General features: G+C 32.0%; 2 protein-coding genes across 4 annotated transcripts in view; one reads left to right on the forward strand and one right to left on the reverse strand.

Annotated features, from left to right (window-relative positions):
* Positions 1–14,174, forward strand: part of LOC126880497 (60 kDa lysophospholipase) — an 84,134-nt gene extending 69,960 nt beyond the window's left edge. For all 3 annotated transcript variants that reach the window (XM_050644376.1, XM_050644375.1, XM_050644377.1), the window contains exons 8-9: positions 11,237–11,350; positions 14,009–14,174. In XM_050644376.1, coding sequence (XP_050500333.1) covers positions 11,237–11,350; positions 14,009–14,059 — 165 coding nt within the window. In that variant the 3' untranslated portion in view covers positions 14,060–14,174. The remainder of the gene's footprint in view (positions 1–11,236; positions 11,351–14,008) is intronic.
* Positions 14,175–15,971: 1,797 nt separating this feature from the next.
* LOC126880498 (gustatory receptor 68a-like) overlaps positions 15,972–26,152 on the reverse strand; it is a 111,234-nt gene continuing 101,053 nt past the window's right edge. Inside the window, exon 2 of the mRNA XM_050644378.1 lies at positions 15,972–16,345. Coding sequence (XP_050500335.1) covers positions 16,088–16,345 — 258 coding nt within the window. The 3' untranslated portion in view covers positions 15,972–16,087. The remainder of the gene's footprint in view (positions 16,346–26,152) is intronic.

Here is a 26,152-nt window from a genome sequence, read left to right on the forward strand (position 1 = left end):
AAAATCAAGTTAGAACCTTCTTATTACATAGACGAAGCAATAAAGCACTATAATCGGCCTTACCTCCGAAAAAAAAAGGACCATGACGGATCTTAATAATTCTTTTTGTATTAGATTCGTGAATGCGCCGGAAAACTTTGTGAACCGGAGCCATGATATAATATTGAAAAGCTGCATACAAAAAATGCATTCTTAAAGTGCATCTCAAACAGACAATAAAAAAAATGCATAACTCGTCAATTATCGGCGGAAATGAGTTCAATTTTGTAACTCGGGAGTTTTTGGGGCCGTTGAAAACGAATATGACGTCAAAAGTGATCTTCGGAGTACCTGGTGCCCAGGGTACCTACTGTTTACCTCGTCTTGTGAAGTTTTCGGCAAATTCATTAAAAATTAGTCAAAAATTATTACTCGGGGGGTTTTTGGAGCCGCTAACGACAAATATGATATAGGAAGTGATTTTTGGGAGTACCTGGTAGGGATGGGAAAAACCTACCGGTTTAAACCTAAAACCGGTTTTTTACTTCGCAATAACCGGTTTTACCGGTTGTTTTTTGTCCAGGTTATAACCGGTTTTTTCTTTTTAAAGTAAAAACCGGTTATTAGGTTTTTACGGTGATTAGGATTAGGTTAGGTATTATTTCGGATCCCAATCATAATTATTATTCTCAAGTAATTATTCCAAACAAAACTTCAAATTTTATTTTATTTCATAAAATACAAAAGCAAACTGTAAGTGCAATCTAACATCAGCCAGAAAGAATTATTAAGTTTTATTATAATATTTCCTTGAAAAGGTATTTGTAATCATTTACATAAGAAGTGATCTGGTTGAATTAGACGCAAACATCATCTATTTTTCACACTTAACTCTTGACAATGAAAGTGGGTGAATTACTTTTTCTGATTACCAAAAATAATGCTCTGAATATGAATATCGAATTACTGATTACGAATAGGAATCTCCAAGAATTTTGCTACGTTTTCAAAACGATACACTCATACAGGAAGTATTAAATTAGTTAAAAGTTAAAATGTACCTATTCTACAAATATACAAACGTGTTAAAAGTAATACATGTTGTTTCGATAGTACTAATTTTGATCATATTGATATCGAGTCGAATGTGTATCGCAAACTAAAGTGTATTGTAAATGTAACTTTGTAACCTATTGGATTAAAAAAACCAAAAACCGGTATTTTTGGCCGGTTATAACCGCCAGGTTAAACCGTAAGCAAAAAAACCGGTATAACCAAAAACCGGTGTTTTGTCAAAAACCGCCATCCCTAGTACCTGGTGCCCAGGGTACCTACTGTTTACCTCTCTTGTGGAGTTTTCGGCAAAAAATTTATTAAAAAATTAGTCAAAAATAATTATTTGGGGGCTTTTGGGGTCGCTAACGACGAATATGACATCGGAAGCGATCTCCGGAATACCTGGTGCCCAGGGTACCTACTTCTTATTAGTGTTGCCCAAAATCGGTCTTGGTCTTGCCGTCTTGGTCTTGTTCTTGCGTTTTCGCAAGACCAAGACCAAGACCAAGACCGCCTAATTTTAGCAAGACCAAGACCAAGACTTAGCATGCAAGACTTAAGCAAGAACAAGACTAAGCCTTCGAGACTCTTGCGTCTTGCGGTTAGAACTGAAGGTCGTTTTAGGGAGTATATAGGAGAATAAAATATTTTGCACATCTTTAACAGCAGACGATTTCTTTGCTCTGAACTTAATTGTCCAGGTTTTTGGTACGAGTGTACCAATCAAACTGTGTTTTTAAATACATATTTTCTTAACATTCTGTTTTTTAATTCATTCGTTTATGTTGGATAATAAAAAACTTAGGTACTTTTTTAACTAGCCATGTTTTTCATCAATGCAGGGTGTTTTAAATAAGTATGGTAAATGGTAACCTTACAGGCTAATTCAGCACCAAAAATAATGGCAGTTTGATTCAGTGCCGGTTCTAGGGTATAAGGCGCCCGCCAGCAATACTAGCTAAGGCGCCCTTCGGTTTAATTAGGTATTTACCTATATTTAGATATTTTATCCTCTGGCAATGGTACAAAATGTAATTAGGATGTAAATATCTTATTTAATTCTTATTATCTAAAAAATTATTTTCCGGATTAAAATTTTTAATTTTAAATTTGGATTTTAAATTTTAAAATCCATAGCATTTTGAAAATGAGTGTTTGTCACACACTACGCATACTGGAGCCGTGAATAAAATTCTATTGCATTGAAAAATTTGAAAGAAAATAATTTTTCTATGAGTTTGTGTAACACCAGCAGAAAAAGGTGCTCATTTTGGTGCCCCCCAAACAGGATCGCCCGCCTGCAATGCATCTCTTGCAGGCCCGTTATCGCCGGCCTTGGTTTGATTTATAAACATAGGTATGTCCTATTAGAGGTAAAATTCAATAGCTACACTTTGTACTTGATGAGTTTTTCCATGAACACAATTATTGGATATTGAGAAGTTAATGAATTTATCTCCATAAAGTATCATGACGTTGGGATTCAAAATGAAATAGGTAATGAATACAATGTTAATAAATAATTATTAAGTACATAAATAAGTTTATACAAAACAGTTGCCTCTATAGAAAATCACATGTGATAGAAACAGAAGTAATGTTACTGTTAAAATATCCACATACATTTTATACATACAAAGGTACCTATACAAAATTTTGCTGACTTACAACTACTAACGATCTATCAAAAATAACCGTCTATTCTTTAAAAAATGAACAATAAGTTTCGTTGTTTGAAAATAAATGCCATTATTTTTGGCGACAGCCACAAAAGTCGCCTGCTTAACCATAAAATAGATAATGTTATTCATTATGTAAGCATAGGCTATCTGTTACAAAGAAATTTAAACCCATATTCTTTTAATCAATCGCCGAACAGGTAATGCACACGAATAATATACAGTTTCAACAATATAATATAACACACAAGTCGCCTGCTTGATCGCAAAATAGATTATGTAAAATATTTGCTACAAAGAAATAATATAAGCTCATTTCTTTAATCAATCGCCGAATAGATAATGAACACAAAAATAATAAACAGTTATGTTTAATAATGTATTGTTTGAAAGATCACTAAATAATAATATTATTACATATTATGTATTACTGATTCGGCACTCCAGATTGTAAGGAAAAATTCACTAAGGGCAATAATAAGTTTTAATGAGTTTTACCTTGAAACCGAAATTCACAATCATGCACTTAGTGAAGTATACCATAAAATTATCTCAGCAATTAGAATAGAGACCCAGTTGATTTCTACAGAGCTGGACAGTACCGTATTGAGTTCAAATTGATGAAAATGTCAAAATCTCAAAAAAGTGCACTTTGTGAGTTTCACCTCTAATAGGAGGGTATGTCCGCAAATGCTTCGTTTCCGAAATAGGGGTATTAAAATTTTTCTTACAAACTGAGGATTTATTTATTGCTCTAAAACCAGTTGAGATATGCAAATGAAATTTGGTGAGATTTATGAGGTAGTTATTGCGCATTTTTGACATACAATTAAGAATTTAATATTCACCATTGGCATGCATACGTAACATGACTCGTTTGTTTAGAATTACCCCTTAAAGTTTGCCATACTTATTTAAAAACACCCTGTATTAATGAAAAACATGGCTAGTTGATAAAATACCTAAATTTTTTGTTATACAACATAAGCGAATGAATCAAAAACAGAATGTTAAGAAAACATTAGACTATAGTTGGGTTTTAATTTCAGTATTTTATATGCTAGAATATTCCACAAAATGATACGAACTTTGAGAAAAAACACAGTTTGATTGGTATACCCGGTATCCGGTATACAATGACACTTTACCTGTCTAGCAACAACATTTTTCCAGCGACGTTGTTAAAAAATACGGCTATATAGCCTTATATATAAGGCTAACAAGTGAGATATTGAAGAGTAAGTTTCACTTTGCTTGTGAAGCAGCTGACGTGCCATAAAATCTGAAACCCATACTGGTCTGTCCAACCCAACGTAGTGGATAAAAATAAGAACTGGCATTAACATACTGTGCAGATCTGTCACCGAATTGAATGCTTTTCAAATCACAGATAGTGAATAGCAAATACACTAAAAAATGCATGTTTCTAATAAACTTTAGTTAGTTAGAATATGGGCACGGATCACTTACACCGTGAGTTCAAACCCCACCCGGTGTCAGATATTTATTAATTTGGTTGGTTTTTCCTATGGCTATGATATTCAATCTTAAAATGTACCTACTCTGTTACGTTGTTCTAAGATATGCAATATGCTAATGGGCAACTGCGAGACTTGCAAGACTCTTGCTGCAAGACCAAGACCAAGACCAAGACCGGGAGCGCAATACCAAGACCAAGACCAAGACCAGGTGTACTGGCGCAAGACCAAGACCAAGACTATCTAAGTCTCGTCTTGGTCTTGCATTTGGGTAACACTACTTCTTATGGAGTTTTCGGAAAATTCATTAAAAAATTAGCCAAAAATCATTACTCGGGGGGTTTTTGGATCGCTGACGACGAATATGACATCGGAAGTGATCTACGGAGTACCTGGCACCCAGGGTACCTACTGTTTACCTCGTTTTCTGGAGTGTTCGGCAAATTCATTAAAAAATTAGTCAAAAATCGTTAGTCACGAGATAAACAGTAGGTACCCTGGGCACCAGGTACACCGGAGATCACTTCCTATGTCATATTCGTCGTCAAAGACCCCAAAAACCCCTGTGTAATGAATTTTGGCTAATTTTTTAATGAATTTGCCAAAAACTCCAGAAAACGAGGTAAATAGTAGGTGCCCTGGGTACCAAGTACTCCGTAAAGTACTTCCGATATCATATTCGTCATCAGCGACCCAAAAACCCCCGAGTAATTATTTTTGGCTATTTTTTTAATAATTTGCCGAAAACTCGATAAGAAGTAGGTACCCTGGGCACCAGATATTCCGGAGATCGCTTCCGATGTCATATTCGTCGTTAGCGACCCCAAAAGCCCCCGAGTAATTATTTTTGACTAATTTTTTAATACATTTTTTGCCGAAAACTCCACAAGACGAGGTAAACAGTAGGTACCTTGTCCACCAGGTACTCCGGAAATTACTTCCGATGTCATATTCGTCGTTAGCGACCCCAAAAACCCCCGAGTAATTATTTTTGACTAATTTTTTAATACATTTTTTGCTGAAAACTCCACAAGACGAGGTAAACAGTAGGTACCTTGTCCACCAGGTACTCCGGAAATTACTTCCGATGTCATATTCGTCGTTAGCGACCCCAAAAACCCCCGAGTAATTATTTTTGACTAATTTTTTAATAAATTTATTGCCGAAAACTCCACAATACGAGGTAAACAGTAGGTACCCTGGGCACCAGGTACTCCGGAGATCACTTTTGACGTTATATTCGTTTTCAGCGACCCCAAAAACCCCCGAGTTACAAAATTGAACTCATTTCCGCCGATAATTGACGAGTTCTGGATATTTTTTATTGTCTGTTTGAGCACTTTAATAATTATTTTTGCATTCGATTCGTGAATGCGCCAGGGCCTCGATTTTTGACCCTTCGCTTCGTTATCGAACGTATTCGCTTCGTATTTTAGTATACGTAGCGAATACGTTCGATAACGAAGCGAAGGGTCAAAAATCGAGGCCCAGAAAACTTTGTGAACCGGAGCCATGATATAATATTGAAAAACTGCACACAAAAATTGCATTCTTAAGGTACGATTCCGAACAAGACCGCAAACCGCAAACTGCAAACCGCAGACCGCAGCGACAGACCTACTGGTTCATATGGTTTCTTATGAGCTTGATGTCGAGTAGAGCGGCACTGTCGCCGCCGCACGCAGAACGTCGCCACCGCAGACCGCAGTACTGCACCAGAACCAGTAGTGTCGCCGACCGCAGAGCGACAACACGTATTTTTGCTTCCAAATTGACTGAAAAGTGAAAAGAATTGAATTTCTTTTGAAAATGAGTATTTCAAATGAATAAGAAGAGCAATTAATTAATGGTGTAGCAAAATATTCAGTTATTTACGATGCAAGCTTCCTTCAAATTGTCTATTTTTAAATAGAGACCTAGTTGACTTATTTTTTCTTTTATAATGCAAAAGTAAAAGATCGCCGTCATCTTCTTTTTCCATCAAAAGATATAACATTAATTCATCGTTGTTCATTGCGTCTGATATCCTACTTATACGACTTTTAATATTATACTATTATTATAAATTCCCATCGTGCAATGCTGTTGTTGCTATTATATAGAGATGCACTGCAGTTCTGCTCGGAATTGGTCTGACCGCAGACGACACTGTCGCTGCAGTCTGCGGTTTGCGGTCTGCAGTCTGCAGCCGCTTTCGGAATCGTACCTTTAAGATCCGTCTTGTCCTTTTTTTTTCGGAGGTTCAGTGCTTTATTGCTTCGACTAACACGGAATGCTGAGACTTCTTTTGCTTAAATTATATTTTAAATCCCAAAGCAATTCGTCAAATTGTTTAAAAGTTATTTAATTTATTTATCTCCATTTCATTTTTTTGCAACACTATAAGTCAGAAAATTATGAGGTTACAGTAACACTTCGGACAGTTTATGAAAGAAGAACATTTATACTATTAACTTAATTTAAAAAAATGACAAAAAGTAATTTTAAACAGTGTAAAATTATTTTGCAAAAAGATGTTGATTTTTTAATTACTTATTTAACAATTAGAATAACTTTTTAACCGTTACCCGTAGAAAAATTATTTTTGAAGATATTCTTATTTAGCGGCGAATCGATTGAGGGTAAAATTGTACATGATCCGCGCGCCTGCGCACACTGACAGTATGTAGTTCATTACTAATCTTTCAAGATAGGTATGTATGTATCTGTAACCGTGCAAATAAGTCATTAAAAGAATATATTAGTGGTTTTAGGAAATGTATTATTTATTATAATTCTTGTGTTTTTGGATTTGTGTTTCCCTGTAGTAAAATAATAAAATATTATGTAAGCATAACATTTTTACACTATATGTCGCCGTGTTGTGTAATTATATCCGAAACTTACATGTCTATTTCTAGGACCTCGCTGGAGTAGTAGAAAATGTGTTAGCACTGAGATTGGAAGGTTGCGGGTTCAATTCCTGGGCGATTCATATTTTTTTTTATTTTTGGTTGTTTTAATAAATATTTTTTGAAAGTGGTAAATAAGAAAGTTTGTTTGATTTTTAAATAAAATACAAATAACCTTTTAAGTATATTTACTTCGTTTAAATTACCTATTATACAGAGTGAGTTTTATGTATGGAAACACTCAATTATCTCGAAAACGGCTTCCACGATTTTTATAGATTTTGGTAGGTAGGGGTTTTCTAATGCGACCGATATTGTGCTAATTACATTGTTGTCATATTTTCCATTTTTCTGAAAATCTAATGAACTTTCTTATTTCAAATGGAATACCCTGTATATTTTTTTGCGTTTTGAAGTCCTTAAAAAATACCGATTACTTTTTATGTTATATTCCCTATACCTAAATGCCATAAGTTCGAAGTTATTGCTACATTTATTTAAAAAAAAATTAAACAAATTATAAAAATCAATTTTTTTGGCCCGGTTAAACACTATTTTATTTTGTTTGGATCATTGGGAATAAAAAAGATCTTCTGTAATTTTTCTTTAAAATGAATCGTTTCCGAGTTATAAACAATTTAAAACGAAAAAAAATAGAATAATGACGATTTTCAAGGTTCAAGAACACAAATTACCAATGTTATTTCTGAAACCGCGAAGTAACCAAATTCAAGCTCAAGGCTTATTTTATCAGCTGCCGATAAGTAATTTAAAATTGTTTTATTTTAAAACATTGTTTTTTAGTTGTTAATGCATCGCCCGTCCTCTCATATGCACTTCATTTAAAATTAAAAAGCAATGTTATACAATAAAAGGAGGCAAAAAATCTTTTGGCAAGCTAGTAGAAGAAGGGTTGGGCTTGAATTTAAGTACTTTAAAATTTTAAAAATTATATTTTTTACTTATGTTCTTGAACCGTGAAAATCGTCATTATTCGATTTTTTTCAGTTTTAAATTGTTTATAACTCGGAAACGATTAATTTCAGAGAAAAATTACAAAAGATCTTTTTGTTCCTAATGATCCAAACAAACTAAAATAGTGTTTATCCGGGCCAAAAAAATTGATTTTTATAATTTGTACAATTTTTTTTTTAATAAATGTATCAATAACTCCGAAATTATGGCATTTAAGTATAGGGAATATAACATAAAAAATAATCAGTATTTCTTAAGAACTTCAAAACGCAAAAAACATACAGGGTGTTCTATTTGAAATAAGAAAGTTCATTAGATTTCCAGAAAAACGGAAAATATGACAACAATGTAAATAGCACTATAATATCGGTCGTATTAGAAAACCCCTACCTACCAAACTATATAAAAATCGTTCAAGCCGTTTTCGAGATAGTTGAGTGTTTCCATACATAAAACTCACTCTGTATAATAGAAGAATATCTTCTTACGTGCGTACAAAGTACACACACATTCTTTTTTTCATATTTAGAAAGACTGAATTTTTATATACATTTAGAAAGAAAACAATGGTCCTAGGACAATTAGGGACGAAGTTAGCCCCCCCTCTTTAATTCACATGTCCTTGCAAAATAATTTTGCAATATTTAGAATTATTTTTTGTCATTTTTTTTAATTAAATTAATAGCGTAAATCTTCTTCTTTCATAAAATATTCAAAGTATTACTGTAACTTCATCATTTTCTGACTTTAGTGTTGCAAAAAAATTAATTTGGGATAAACAAATTAAATAACTTTTAAGCTATTTGACCAATTGCTTTAAAATTTAGATTTAAGCACCAGAAGTTTCAGCATTCCGTGTAATAAGAAGGTTCTAAGTTAATTTTTACATAAGTTATGATATGAATATTTAAAAGAACTCAAAATTTATGATTTATTTTGCAATTTTCTAAGCAACCAATAAGAATAGACATATTCAGCGACCGCCATATTGAAGTTTTTTATACGATTTATGAGTACCTTACTCTCAAATTTGGTTAAAATGCTTAACTTTTTGGTAATAGACGAAAAAAGCGAAAATTTACCGTTTTTTGAACTTCATTTGTTTATAACTACTTATGTATATCATCAAAATCGGCTGCAGGAAACATATAGGTTATTAATATAGATGTACATACTACTCAAAAAATTTGGTTTCGGCCTGGAGGGGGTTATGTCACCAACAGGATATTTTTTTTCCTTATTTCTCTGAACTATAAGATTAGAAGGGACAGGATCAGGAACGACTTGATTAGAGACAGATTGGAGGTGCCTATAATCTCAAAATAGATTCAAGAACAAAGACTGCAATAGTTTGGTCACGTTAGGCGTAGGAATAAAATATATTTGGGCTGAAGATAGAGCTGTTACAAGTTAATGGAAGAAGAGATAGAGGAAAATCGATGAGAAAATGGAAGTACTATATGGCACAGAACTTGAGAGAGAAACGTTTCAATGGACACGATGGACACAAATGAATGGCAAACAAGAAGAAGAAGTCGCCCAAGACGCTTTAGGTCTTCGGAATGAAAGGGTACATAGAAGTTCCAATTGCCTTATTCATGGATATTACAATTTTACATACATAGTTGACATTCTTCAAAAAATTCAAATTATATAGATTTACTCAGTTATCTGAAAGAGGAATCAAAAAATTGAGCTGCTACATTAGCCTTAAAATAGTACCAAATTTGAAATGTGGACCTATAGAAGAATTATGAGGGTTTCCTGGGTAGATAGAGTTACAAACAATGAAGTACTGAGAAGAACAGGTAAAGAGAAGGAAGTTGAACTTACAATTAAAGAAAGAAAGCTACAGTATCTCGGACATGTGATGCAGGGCAAGAAGTATGGCATCCTGCGACTCATAATGCAAGGAAAGATAGATGGCAGAAGAAGCATCGAAAGAAGACGAATTTCATGACTGAAGAGCCTAAGAGAATGGTTTGGATGCAGCTCAAAACAACTATTTAGAGCTACTTCCTTAAAAATTAAAATAGCTATGATGATTGCCAACCTCCGTAGCGGGGATGGCACCTGAAGAGGAAGTACTAAATTAAGAAGATTGCCGAAGATACATAAACAAAACATATAACAATAATAGCGAGCCTATGAAGAAAGAGATATGAGGGTTTTGAAGTTGTCATACGAAAACTTTTATGATCACATAAAAAAATTTGCTTTACTAAAACTGAAAAGGGAAAGAAATTTTTAAATTAAATTATTTTTTAACAAGCTGTTGAACGTGTTATTAAAAATAATTTATCGCCAACCGTCACTAAAGTCATTCATTATTGTACTCATTTGCCCTCATTTGCGGCAGTAAAGTAACACTTTATTGTACTGAAAGAAGAATTTTACTTTACCTGCCGCGATTAATCAAATTAACCGATATTGAATGTAAGTGGTCGATGGCAGTAATCGAATGGCGAGTATTTGAGTGGACTTTTATTTACTTTAATTATTAAAAATATTGTAATAATTTGCGATATTATATCAATTCAATTTATGTCAAAAAGTGAAATTCTGTAGTATTTTGTAATTATATTCATATAAAATAGATTAAAACTTTACCGATTTAGTAATTATTCAATATTGACAACTATCGATTAAAAATCGAAAGCGGCCATCTTGCAGGTTATCTGTCATCACTGTCATGAAATTATTATGACCACTTATGACGTCTAAAATTTAAAAAGTTCTTAAATTGTAAATTGCAAGTAAGTGTTAAACCAATATCAAATTATGTTGGCAAATATTATTTTATATCAATAAAACATATCTCAACCGATTGTCAAATATACCAGCAAACGAGAAGTAAACTCAACCTTCCCAGGGGCATATCTGGTATTCTTTCTTTTCATGTATACTTTTTGTTAGTACATATGTATTTACTTAATATTACAATCTCTTTTTATTTTTAATATCTATTTTTCATTGTTGTCGTTTATAACCCCAGTGATTCGGACGACATTAAATTTAAAAAATATATGTTTTCGATAAAATTTTGTATGCACCACGTCAGTAAAGACTCCTTATCGAACTCGTCTGTTACTCGCCTCGCTCGCTCTTCTCGTAATATCAGACTCGTTCGATAAAGAGTCACTTTACTGACTTGGTACATAAATAACTATTATTTTAGGTTTTAGAAGATATCGGTGTAGTTTCAGGAGAAGACTTAACAATTGAAGCAGCATTGGCAAAAATGTGCTATGTCTTAGGTTTACCAGACCTCACATTTCAAGAAAGAATGCAGGTATATAACATTACATCAATATAAAAAATCAAATCCAACGAAACAAACAATAATTAAATCTTACATCTAAAAATTTCATTCATTTAGCATGACTAGATAACTGATTGGAATCAATATTTGTAACTATTCCCAAACAAGTAACGATAAAGGATGTAATAACTATCGACTTAACTTATTAGTTTAATAAGTCACAGTCAAAATTTTTATTAAAATATTGCATTGTGTCATGTATCGAATTCCAAAGAAAATATCCACTTTTTTGAAGTTATATTTCTTTTAACCTGCGCGCATGCGCACACTGACAGTATAGCGTTTAGTTGCTAAAATCTTTCTAGTTATGTATAAATATATCAGTGCAAGAAAAGGTGTGAAAAGAATATATTAGTTTTTTTAGTAAATATATTTATTATAATTTTGGTGTCTTTGGATTTGTCTTCCTCAGGAGTAAGATGAGTATTATTAAAACATTTTATTGTATATTTATTACACTTCAGCTTGTCTGTTTGTTACCGTGAATTGTCATTAGGTACGTCCGAACCGATACAGACACAGTCCTCGTAGCGTATTTGGTATAGCATTAAGTCGAGGCATTGAAGGATTGAAGTGTCGATTTTTGGAATGTTTTGTATAAATGTACCAATTTACGAATGTTTCTTCTAAAATTTAGGAATATATTAATTTTATAATACATTTAAGTATGTAGTAATTTTTTTTACAATTTTTACTTACCTATTTGTTTTTGTTTATACTTAATATCGCCCCCATGTCTAGCAAGTGTCTGCGTAGGCTAGCGGTATGTGTATGTAGTTACGGACGTGTACTTGGTTCGATTCCCCGTAAGGAAAAAATTTTTGTTTATTATTAATGGTTATTGACATCTTAGACTATTATTATATGGACTTAAAAATGATTAAAAATAATTAAAATAATTAATCGGGCTGTTGCCCAACTATTTACCGAGTTGCAAATTTATAATAATTGCCTATTTCAAAATGCACTTTTGAAATGCATTTTTCTTATGCACCAATGCAATTTCAGATTTCTTATTCATTACATTAGTTCACAAAATTTCCTGACATTCTCACGAATCCAACGCACCAAACTGCATTAAAATCCGTCTTACTGCGTTAAAAATCGACAGTAAGGCCTTTTTTTTGTGCTTCAATGCCTCGACTAATTCGGCCAGAGATCGAGAGGTCTTGAGTTCGAATCCAGTGCAATCCTATACTTTTTTTATTTTTTGAAAGCGGTCAGCACAAAATCAGTTTGGTGTTTAAAAAAAATTAAAACAAACTATTTAAAGTATATTTATTTTTAAGTAATCATATAATAGAAGTATAACTTCTTACGTGCGTACAAAGCACACACACACATTCTTTTTTATGCTAAAAACATTGATTTTGAAATTTTGGAGCACACTTTTTTAACCAATTTTTTTGCTCTTTATTATATAAATCTGAAGGAAAAACGGTTCCGCCACCCAAAACAGAGGCAATCATGTCTCTTTTGCGAAATTTCAAAAATTAAATGAGCGAAATAATAGTGATTTAGGAGTAAAAATATCACCACTTAAAATCACTGTAGAATGTGTTCAAAGGCACCTACAAACCTTTACAAAAATCAAAATTGAAACCCTTTTTGTATACTTTTATAATAACGCTTTTTTCTCTTCATTCTCAATCTACAGGGTAAGCTTAATGTATGGAACGCATCAATTCTCTCGGAAACAGCTTGTACGATTTTTATAGATTATGGTGTGTAAGGGTCTTTTGATATTATGGTGGCATTTAGATAAATAAATAAAAAAACGGTTTTTTAACTTTATACTCTAAAAAAAACTTAATTAGATAATTTACTATTAGTTGTATTTATTATAGTATTTCATAAATTTTAGTCGTCACAAAAAGATGTTTTTGCGAAAAATTTTAATAATCATTATCACCTAAATAACATTTTGCATTAATAATAGTTGCAAAAATTGGTAGTAATGTGCGAATTTTTTATTCACATAGTTAGTGACACTTTTCACCAAAATGTAGGCAAGACTAAGGCTAGCCTTGTCTTTACAAATTCAGTAGGTACTTATCTATAGCATAGTATCTATCTATTATCTATCTATTAGCCTTGTGACATCCAATATTGAACATAGGCCTCCCCTTCGCTCCTCCATCTTTCTCGATCCTGAGCCATGTGCCTCCATTTTGAGCCGGTTTGGTGTTTTAGGTCATCTCCACATCTCATCTGTGGTCTCCCTCTCTTCCGTTTATATGTCTGTGGTCTCCACTCTGTAATAATTTTATTCCATCTTTCGTCTTTTTGTCTAATCGTATGACCGGCGAATTTCCATTTTAGTTTAGCTGTTTGACGAGTAGCATCTTTAACTTTTGTGATATTTCTTACCCAGGAATTCCTTTTTCTATCTGACAGTCTTACGTTGATCATTTGTCTTTCCATTGCTCTTTGTGTTTTCGCAATTCTGTCCATATTCGCTTTTGTGAACGTCCATGTTTGACATCCATATGTAAGGATCGGAAGAACACATTGGTCGTAGATTTTGGTTTTTAGATATTGAGGGTATTTTTTATTTATTACACTAAAAAAAATACCCTCAAGCATAGTATCTGCGATCTCTTATTAATTTTTAACATTTTTTTACAGATTATGAGATCAGACCTGAGGGGTGAAATGACTATAAAGATGAAAACGTAAAATCTTTAGCTCATTCAGTGAACTGTTAGTGTAATTATTGTTAAATGTCTAATTTATTTTATATTAAAATTTATTATATTTTTTTAGTTTTTAATAAAAATAACATTACGAAGTATTATTATTATTAAATTAATAAGTAAACCTGGCATAAACCATTTAACTTCAGAAAAGATAAACAAAATAAAATTAAACAAAGATCATGGCACAGAAGACGAATCTACTAAAACTTTGATTGGGACTAAGTGCTATATTGAACCATTTTGCCTGAAGAGGTAAAATACCTTGGTATTACCCTTGACAGAAAGTTAACATGGAACTCACACTAAGATAGTAGAGCTAGAAGAGCATATTATTATCTATATTGCCTATGAACAGTGTCGGCGAATGGTCGGGCGCACTTGGGGCCTTTCGCCCAGAATGATCGCTTGAATCTACACTATTACTGTCATTAGGCCAATGCTAACTTACGGATCTATTGCTTGGGTACCGAAAGTGCTACAGGCAACAGCGATCAACAAACTAAACCATATTCAGCAGATGGCATGTCTAAATATAACAGGTTCCATGAAAACAATACCAACTGCTGCAATGGAGTTGCTCATTGGCATCACCCCTCTAGACGATGTTTTATCGTGTTATGCCTCGTGTATAGGCCCGATTCAAACTGGCCTTCGCTCACTTCGCCGTGCCTCGTTGCTACTTGTAACAATTATCGAATTGTAACTGACAAATTTGTAAAAAGCAAAGAGAGAAGAATAAACCTGCTCTATAAATGATAAAATATGTAAACTATTTGTATATTTTAGTTTATAATTTGATTTAGTTTTAAAAATATAATTAAATGTAAATCTGTTACAGTTACCTTCTAAGTATTTTTATAGTGTGGGAAATAGAGGTTGAACCTCGCAAAATGGACACAAGTCCGGTTTTTATTTTATTTCTGGTATATCAAGGGGAGCTTATTATGAGACTAACTTTTTCTTAAAAAATTTCGCCGCGGAACCCCCATTTCATCCGTTTAAAGGGGGTAATTTGTGGTTTTTGCGAAACGTAGCCCTTCCTGTACGTTTCGCAAAAAATTTACTTAATAGTAAAATGAAGAGGACTATATTTCCTACCATTTATTTCCCGACGGCATATGACTATCACCCACCGTTTAGCGGGGGTGGCGCCCCAAAGTTGACAAATTTTTAAAAAGATGTTTAAAAAATATATTTTTTCCTAACTGTAAAGAAAATTAAGAAGAAACCCTAGGGAAATTAATCACAAGTAAGTGACTGATTTTTTGGTATAGGTTTCATTTAAGGGGAATTGCCCATTTTTTAATTACGGGGTGTTACATTTTAAAAAAACCCCTTTTTATACCATCTGAGCCACCTATGCTATGTAGAGTAAAAAAACTTTCAGCGATTATCCATGTACTACTGTTATTTACAAATTTCTATAATGCACCTGCACCCCCATTTTTTTCCGGAAGCACCCCAAAAAAGAAGAATTAATAGAGAAAGTGATTTTCTTGGAATCCTTCGCACACTCTTTATTAAAATGCTTCATATATCATTTTGTGCTCGTTCTTATTACCCATGCATGGACAACAAAAGCGATTTCTTAATGCAACCCCTGTAGCCAAAAAAATAAATAAAGGGGTGTTGAAAAAAAATTTCCTACACTATTATACATAAAAATAAATTTATATTATGTATTATTATACATCGCTACATATGTAATTTGCTGGCTTGGCCTACCCAAAATTTTACCCCACCAGCCGCCACTGATCATTGGTATATGCCAATAACGTATGACGTAGATATATTAATATTATGTGACACATGAAAGAAGCTGGAAACAAATGACTGTGGATGAAAAGCCCTATTAGAATCAGGGCCCAGTAAAAATATAACGCACATTGTTTGTGGATACTTTTTAATTGCACACAGATACAAACACTATATACAGGTAATTATTTTTTTATAAATCTTACAAAAATAAAAATTCTTCAACCAACAAAATTTTTAACTTTGGTTATTTTTATCTTAATTGTATTAATATTATCAAATACGACGTCAAACTGCTTATAAACTGTAGTAAGGTGTTCCGAGTTATTTCAAAAAAGCCAGCAGCTGTAAACTTTGGGAGATTGGTATAAACTTTATTTTCAAAAGAATTCAAAGCCAATACTTCTTCTGGTAACAACATGGTTTTGTGCAGACTGGAGCAGTTTATCAAAATCTTCTGGGCTTCATTTTTGGTGAAGTCACAAGAAAATATGATTATAACGGGCCACACCTAAAAATAATGTATTTTGGTTATTACTCCAATCAATACAAAGTCAAATCAATGTGTAGTAATTCGTATTATTGTAACAAATGTTGCTTCAGAATTAAAATATAAAAATTGTCTAAAATCGAGAATATTTTTGAAGAGAAGCTTCTATACTGGCTTTAGTATGGTATAACTAGACCCAAACCCAGACATCCAAAGTGAAAGTTATCTTCCAACACCAAATTTTTCTATATGGTCCACATAATGTTCAGAAAAAAGTCGTACCATTTTGAGCGTCGGGTTTGGGTGGAGGGGGAGAAATCAATAAATTCGTAGTTTTTTACGTTTTTCGTCAATATTTCTAAAACTATGCGGTTTAGCGTGAGCAACCTTCTATACAAAAGTGTTCTACATTAAATTTAAAATAAAAAAGGCCCTATGCATAGTCCTTCTAAAATGAACGGTTCCAAAGTTACGGAGGTAGTATAGTATAATTGGTCTAAAAAAAAGGCCTAACCCAGACATCCAAAGTAAATTTTTCCTCTGACACCAAATGCTTCTATATGGTCCACATATTGTTCAGTAAAAAGTTACACCATTTTGAGCGTCCGGTTTGGGGGGGGGGGGAGATGGGCGAGAAGTCGGTAAATTAGTATTGTTCTAAAGCTATTTCATTGTGGCATTTTTATAATTAAGTATTTTCTATGGGAAATAAGCCACAATTTTACTAAAAAATGAATTTATTAACGTTTCGAAGCCCAAATCGAGTTTCGTTGTCAAAATACAAAATACTATTAAAATAAACAAAAATGTTGTTGCTAATTAAAAAAATTCTTCTAATAATTTATTTAATCTGACTCATTTATATTGGCAATTCAGACGTATATTATACATTTTAAAGTAGAAGACTTTAAAATGATATCGCCAATATAAATGAGTCAGATTAAATAAATTATTAGAAGAATTTTTTTACTTAGCAACAACATTTTTGTTTATTTTAATAGTATTTTGTATTTTGACAACGAAACCCGATTTGGGCTTCGAAACGTTAATAAATTCATTTTCTAGTAAAATTGTGGCTTATTTCCCATAGAAAATACTTAATGGTAAATTAGTAGTTTTTTGCGTTTTTTCGTCAATATTTCTAAACTATACTAGGGCAGCCAATGAGGGTATTTGGCTCCGAATTCCATCCTACTACATCGATTTACTTGATATTTTTACAGTGAGTATGCTCATGAAACAAAGCTCATGAAACAAAGTCTACCCTATGCCGATGTGCGCTTTTATCTTGGGGGTGGTTCCCACCTCTTCTCGGGAGTGAAAGATGTTTTGGTTAAAATAGCCACGGAATAGGATAGAGAACCTAATTTTAAGCAAAAACTGTTCTGTAATTATTTTTTGAAAACTCAATACTTTTTGAGTTATTCGTGGTTGAAAATTGGCCATTTTCATTGAAAAATGACAACTTTACTGAAAAATGAATACCTTAAAAACTGTGCATCTAACAAAAAACTATATAAAATATTTCTGTATAGGTTATAAAAAAAAACAAAGAGATTTGTTCCTTCATAAATCTTCTAGTTAAAATATAAAGAGGGATATGGTAGGTAAGAAGAGTTTGTTTTTTTTTGCTGCATGCTTAAATCGGTGTATTCAACTTGAAATAACAGAGAAACGGTCGATTTTAGGTTTATAATGATACTATCAACTTCTATAGTGATTGAAAAGACCTTTAAAATGAGCAATACTAAATGTCGATTACATTCAAACTAAGCGAGATATTCTGCAAAATAGTTGATGACTAATGTATTTTAAGAAGAAATGAGAAGTATATTTAACCCCTCATCCATCATAATTTAAATATATCGTTTTCCTTCTACAATACTTTTTACTATAGTGTTATTTATATGTTCAAAAAGTTGGACTGGTTTAAAATGAATGGTTTTTGAAAATAATAAGATCAAATTATAGAGCGCATTTTTAAATTTTCTTAAAAATCTTCTTTTTCTCCATGTAACTCGAAAATGATAAGAGATATGAAAAAAGATACCATACGAAAATGTAGAGTTTTTTCGGATGAAAATTTTATTTTAATTTTTCATTACTGTATCTCTTAATATTTTCAAGTTACATGGAGAAAAAGGAAGATTTTTAAGAAAATTTAAAAATGCTCTCTATAATTTGATCTTTTTTTTTCAAAAACCATTTATTTTAAACCCATCCAACTTTCTGAACATAGAAATAACACTATAGTAAAAAATATTGTAGAAGGAAAATGATGTATTTACATTTTGATGGATGGGGGTTAAAATTTCTTCTCATTTTTTCTTAAAACACATTAGCTATCCATTTTGTTTGCAGCATATCTCGCTTAGTTTTAATATAATTGACCTTTACTATAGCTCATAAAGGTCTTTTTAATCACTACAAAAGGAATTGGTAGCATTATGCACCTAAAATCGACCGTTTCTCTGTTATTTCAAGTTGAATACACCAATTTGAGAATGTACCAAAAAACAAACTATTGTCATCTACCATATATCTTTTTGTTTTATAACTAGAAGAGTTATGGAGGCAAGTACCTCTTTGTTTTTTTATAACTTACATAAATGTTGAATATAGTTTTTTTAGTTAGATGCGTAGTTTTTAGGGTATTCGCAAAAAACCTTTCTAAAAGTTTTTATACATGTTTCAATGAAAATGGCCAATTTTAATAACTCAAAAAGTATTGAGTTTTCAAAAAAAAAAATTATATAACAACTTTTGTTTAGAATTAGGTTGGCTAGAAAATTCCGCGACAATTTTAACCAAACAATGTTCCACCCCTAAGAAGGGGTGGGAACCACCTCCAAGATAAAAGCACACATCGGCATAGGGTAGACTTTGAATTAGGAGATACGTAGAGGCTAGGCCCAAAATTTCATTAAAATCCATGCAGTAGGATAGAATTCGGAGGTAATATCCTATTCTTGTTCCCATTGACTGGCGTATACAGAAATGTTCTACATATATATATATATATATATATATATATATATATATATATATATATATATATATATATATATATATATATATATATATATATATATATATATATATATATATATATAATTTAAAACAAAAAAAGGTCCCATGCATAATTGTTATAAAATCAACGGTTCCAGAGTTACGGAGGGTGAAAAGTGGAGGTTTTCGATACTTTTTATATTTTGTGGGCAATTTATACAATTATTACTGATGAAAGAAAGTTTCTTTAACAGGATTGTGTTTTGTAAATAAAATTTGAAATTTCACTGACCGATGGTATGTTAGTAATAAGCCCTTGAAGAAACGTCAACCTCACCACCCAAAATCATCATCAATTGCCCAAATAATATAAAAAGTATCGAAAACCTCCACTTTTTACCCACCGTAACTCTGGAACCGTTGATTTTATAACAATTATGCATAAAACCTTTTTTGTTTTAAATTTTATGTAAAACATTTTTGTACATAACATTGTTTATGCTAAAGCATAGTTTTAGAAATATTGACCAAAAACGTAAAAAAACTACTAATTTACCGACTTCTCCCCCATCTCCCCCCCCCCCCTCAAACCGGACGCTCAAAATGGTGTAACTTTTTTACTTCACAATATGTGGACCATATAGAACAATTTGGTGTTGGAGGAAAACTTTTACTTTGGATGTTTAGGTTAGGCCTCTTTTTTTTTTACTATGACTTATAGTTATACTATACTACCTCCTTAACTTTGGAACCATTCATTTTAGAAGGATTATGCATAGGACCTTTTTGAAGATATTCTTCTTTAGCGGCGAATCGATTGAGGGTAAAATTGTACATTTACCGCGCGCCTGCGCACACTGACAGTATGTAGTTTTGACATGCATTGCTCATTGCTAATCTTTCAAGATAGGTATGTATGTATCTGTAACCGTGCAAATAAGTCATTAAAACAATATATTAGTGGTTTTAGGAAATGTATTATTTATTATAATTCTTGTGTTTTTGGATTAATAAAATATTATGTAAGCATAACATTTTTACACTATATGTCGTGTGCCGTGTTGTGTAATTATATCCGAAACTTACATGTCTATTTCTAGTGCCTCGATGGAGTAGTTAGAAATGCGTTAGCACTGAGATTGGAAGGTTGCGGGTTCAATTCCCGGGCGGTTCATATTTTTTTTTATTTTTGGTTGTTTTAATAAAAAATTTTTGAAAGTGGTAGATAAGAAAGTTAGTTTGATTTTTAAATAAAATACAAATAACCTTTTAAGTATATTTACTTCGTTTAAATTACCTATTATATAATAGAAGAATATCTTCTTACGTGCGTACATAGTACACACACATTCTTTTTTTTATTTCAAATTTAATGTAGAACATTTTTCTGTACAAGGTTGTTCATGCTAAACCGCATAGTTTTTGAAATATTGACGAAAAACGTAAAAAACTAAGAATTTACCGATTTCTCCCCCCTCCCCTCCCCCAAACCCGACGCTCAAAATGGTGTGACTTTTTTCTGAACATTATGTGGACCATATAGAACAATTTGGTGTTGCCATTATTTGGATCCATTGTATCATACTACTTTGTATTATTTTTTCTCGAGAGTAAAAATGCAGAGCGGATCGTTACGAAATTAGCGACACGAAATAGTTAGCAAAGTCCATTAATGTACTCGACAAGGGGAATCCGTTATACTTACAACATTTAAATATTTCATTTTGTGAATAACATAATATCCATTTTTTATATAGTATTAATTCCTTGTGAATTTGAAAATGGCAGTAAGGATATGATTCATGATAGTTTTAGAAAGTTTTGATAAAATATATTTGATAAAAAATATCAAAAATGGTTGTAATTTGTTATTGAGTTAAACTTTCTGTATTTATTATTTACTGCAAATTTATTGTTTATAAACTTATATTCAAAAACCTTTAATAGATTTTATTAAACTATTAATTATGAAAATATAGTATGAAACTTCGCGCTAGTTTACAGTAACGCCTACTGTACTAATTTTTTTTACTATTAATAAGAGAATGAAACCTCTCACGTTTGTTAAAACAAAATTCCTAATATACATACAGAAAGCTTCTTAAGATTACACGTAAAGTGCAAAAAAGTTTCAATACTTTTCGAGATTTTTCGAGTAACACCTACTGAACCATTTATTTTAATATTAATAAAATAATGAAAACCCCTTACGTTTATTAAAACAAAACTCCTGTTATACATACAAAATACTTCTTAACATTAGGTACACGTAACGTGCAAAAAAGTTTCAGTACTTTTCGAGATTTTGTTTCATTTTTTTGAGATATTTTTTGAGATTTTCATTGTTTAATATAGTAGGTATAATCAAGAACGCGAAAAGAAGATATATTTAAATGTAAGGATTGCAAGGTAATACATTCGAACCCGCTTATTACAATAACCGATCATTGGTGGCAAGTAGAAACGTTTCGGGACTTTAAATTTCTATTCCTTAAAGCGGGATATTCCTTTAACAGGTATTCTAATAAGCGGATTCGACTGTACTTACTAAGACAGTAAGCCAACAGCACAGTTTTCTTATGCTGAATATAGAAGAAAAAAAGCGAAACTAAACCAAAATGTCGAATAGTAAGGACCACATAAAATCAAGTAATGAATGTTTAAGATGAGAAATAAGGTATATTCAAGGCAAAAATAGTAGAAAAGATGTATTGGAACATAAAAGTAAGTCCTAATATAATTTAGAGGAAGATGGCCAGTATCATTAGCGATACTGTTATTGAAATACTTGGACAAATGTCAGGAAAGAATTTTGCGAATAAAAAAACTGGTAATGTTCAAACGAAGTTCGAGAAAAATAAAAGAGAAAAAAAAGTTATATAAATAATGAAAAATAGATAGCTTCAAAACTATACAGACGCCAAAAAGGAATAAAAAGGAATCGAAAGTAGCACTAGCAAAAGCTAAAGCTAAATGAAAAATTTGTCAGAAAACCAATTGAGTCAACGGAGACAGTACTAGCAATGGTCACCAAAATCACAAACGACGGAGGGGTTCAAGCTGTTCAAAAAACAAAAATAGGTAAAGTAGTTGGGCTAGATGATATTCCTGGAAGGGCGTGGACAACATTAGGAGAGATAGGAACAAGTTGGCTAACAGGTTTGGGTGACTACCTTATTATTTAATGAGTCCGTTTAGTTTGAGTTGCATTCAGAAAAATGAGGGATTTTTTAAAACCAATGTACCAATCCATTTAAAAACGAAAGCTTTCAATCAGTACATTCTACCATATAGACCGGACAGTATCGTCGCCCCCGCTAGCGAAATTATTTTGATTCGATTTTTTTGCACAAACTTACTCAAAAAGAGGTCCTTATAACATATCCACAGGGTGCCGGGCGGTGCCGTGGTCGAAAAATTGTATAACAATTTTTTTTAAACAAATTCACAAAAATAATTATTTCACTTCGAACAATTTTTTTTAGATAATTTGGGTCATTCTGAACAAAAAAGGTCTCCTGTCATTTTTCTCTAAATTGATTGTTGTCGAGTTATATGCGAATAAAAATTTGAAAAATGCGAAAATGGCCATTATAAAGGCTTAATAACTCGATTAAAAATTATTATTTTAAAATTCAAAATGTGACTAAATTAAGTCTCAAACCCCTTCTTCAAGGTCCAGAAGAAATTTTTGTCATTATTGTATTACAAAACTGCTATTTTTAATTATTAACAATTAGCGCTATAGTCCAACTGTATCGTAGCCCCCGTTAGCGAAACTATTTCGATTAGTTTTTTTTGCACAAACTTTGCACAAATTTTTTTTTAAACAAAGATAATGTTTTCATTGCGAACGATTTTTTTTTTTAGATAATTTGGGTTATTCTGAGCAAAACAGTCTCTTAGCAAAAAAGGCATTTTTCAAAATTTTAAATCGCGTATAACTCGACAACAATCAATTTTAGAGAAAAGTCACAAGATACCTTTTTTGCTCAGAATGTCCCAAACTATCTCAAAAAAATTTTCTCGAAGGGAAAAATTATTTTTGTGAATTTGTTTAAAAAAAAGTGTTTAAACAATTTTTCGACCACGGCACCGCCCGGCACCCTGTGATATGTTATAAGTACCTCTTTTTGAGTAAGTTTGTGCAAAAAAATCGAATCGGAATAATTTCACTAACGGGGGCGACGATACATCCTGGACTGTAGCGCTAATTGTTAATAATTAAAAATAACAGCCTTGTAATAAATAATAATGACAAAAATATCTTCAGGACCTTGAATAAGGGGTTTGAAAATTGATTTGGTCACTTTTTGAATTCCATAATAATAATTTTTAATCGAGTTATTAAGCCTTCGCATTTTTCAAATTTTTAATCGCATATAACTCGACAACAGTCAATTTTAGAGAAAAATGACAAGAGACCTATTTTGCTCAGAATGACCCAAAATATATAAAAAAAATTGTTCGAAATAAAAAAATTATTTTTGTGAATTTGTTTAAACAAATTGTTTAAACAATTATTCGACCACGGCACCGCCCGGCACCCTGTGGATATGTTATAAGGACCTCTTTTTGAGTAAGTTGGTGTAAAAAAATCGAATCAGAATAATTTCACTAACGGGGGCGACGCGACGCGACGATACATCCTGGACTATAGAATAGAATAGAATAGAAATATGCTTTATTGTCACTGAAAATACATATTTTATGGACAAAGCTTAATTAAAGTCAGAAAAAAAATAAATAAATAATATCTAACTAATATAGCGCTAATTGTTAATAATTAAAAATAATAGCTTCGTAATAAAATAATGACAAAAATCTCTTCAGGACCTTGAAGAAGGGGTTTGAAAATTGATTTTATCACTTTTTACATTCCATAATAATAATTTTTAATCGAGTTATTAAGCCTTGAAATTGGCCATTTTCGCATTTTTCAGATTTTTAATCGCATATAAATCGACAACAGTCAATTTTAGAGAAAAATGACAGGAGACCTATTTTGCTCAGAATGACCAAAATTATCTAAAAAAAAATTGTTCGAAATGAAAAAATTATTTTTGTGACTTTGTTTAAAAGAATTGTTTAAACAATTTTTCGACCACGGCACCGCCCGGAACCCTGTGGATATGTTATAAGAACCTCTTTTTGAGTAAGTTTGTGCAAAAAAATCGAATCGGAATAATTTCGCTAGCGGGGGCGACAATACTGCCCGGTCTAATAACATATGTAGCAGAAACCTTAACACTCAGAACATCTGCAGGAAGCAAAAAAGCAGGAAGCAACTCTGGAACAATTTTACTTTAACCTTCCCAATCCTAGTCATCTCGAGTAACAACTGGTTTCTCAAAATATCTCTTAAACGGAAATAATGTATTTCGCAAGACACTAAGCATTTGTTCGATTTATTGAATAGAACGCCTATTATTGTACAGAGCAATAGCACTAGTTAATCTGGCCTCATTATATATAAGGGTGTCGCAGACTAATTTCTCCAGGTTATATCTCTTAAACGAATAGAGATTTTCGAATGGGTCAAAAACTGATCTATTTCATTTGTAAAACACTTTAATATGGGGTAGAAAAAATCATCCCCTAAATATTCATCCCTATTCATGATTAGTACAAATAGTTTTGATACTTACAAATGTGAAAACAGCATTTGCAGTATAGAGAAGTGCAATGTCATTTGTATTCCAATCTATTAATTTATTTGTTCCTATCGAAGTGATAAATGTAAATGTGCTCAGAAGCAACACACCAATGTTGAAAAGAGCTGCTAGAATAGACCAACCAAACACGTTGTTGAAACGATTCACAATTTGCACTATATCTTGATATTGTTCCTCCATCAATTTTAGGAGTTTTACTTTATTATCCGCGATTCCTTTGATTTGAAGATCCACCAATGATTGATTTATCGAACAATAACTTTTCGTGATAGATTTAGTAACTTCGTAAATTACGAACGATAATAACATTCCTATATAAAAATACACACTGTATGTTGCATATAATACTGCGATAGTTGTTCCAAACACATAAATAAACATGCCTTGTGAAATTACCACAACTGCATTGCAAAGCATAAATACTACGTTTGGATCAAAACGTTTTTTGATTTTACACTCATCTATTTTTGAAATATGAGATAAGTTTTGATACAACAAACACCATTCTTTAGTGTTCCAAAAGTTTGCTCCCAGAGTTGTTACCAGAAACATCATAATTCCAAAAAATTCATTTAACATATCCAAAATTTTATTTGACGAATATCCTACAAAAAACACTAGATATCGTTTTCTGGCAAGTATCACTGATCCTGCTATTAAAAAGCATAAAAGAAATATTGAGTAAACTTTAAAAAATTTTGATTTCTTCAGATTTTGATTTTTAAAATCGTACGCAGGAGAAAGGGCCCAAATATTAAGAAACAAGGATAGAACGGTTGGCAAAACGAAATGTTCAGTATCGAGAAACATTATCGTGATAAAGGATCAGAGAAAACTAATCTACTTCAAATGGTGTAAGTCTGTTATGGGACAACACATTACCAAATTAAACATTTGATATAATGTAATTGCCCGTCGCAGTGGTGGTACGTGAGAAAACATGGAAAAAAGTATTTTTATTTTTTGTTTTAAAGTTTTATTTATTATATACATATTTCTTATATCTGTGTTACTAAATAATTAAGTTTACACATACATATTAGTCCTGTCGCCAGGGGGGGTACAACGGCCTCGTTAATTCAGATGGACTTACTCAAGTTTTTTTTATGTATTTTGACCCGAAGAACACGAATTTTTTGGGTAA

The sequence above is a fragment of the Diabrotica virgifera genome, chromosome 2, assembly GCF_917563875.1.
Source record: "Diabrotica virgifera virgifera chromosome 2, PGI_DIABVI_V3a".
NCBI classification, from domain to species: domain Eukaryota; kingdom Metazoa; phylum Arthropoda; class Insecta; order Coleoptera; family Chrysomelidae; genus Diabrotica; species Diabrotica virgifera.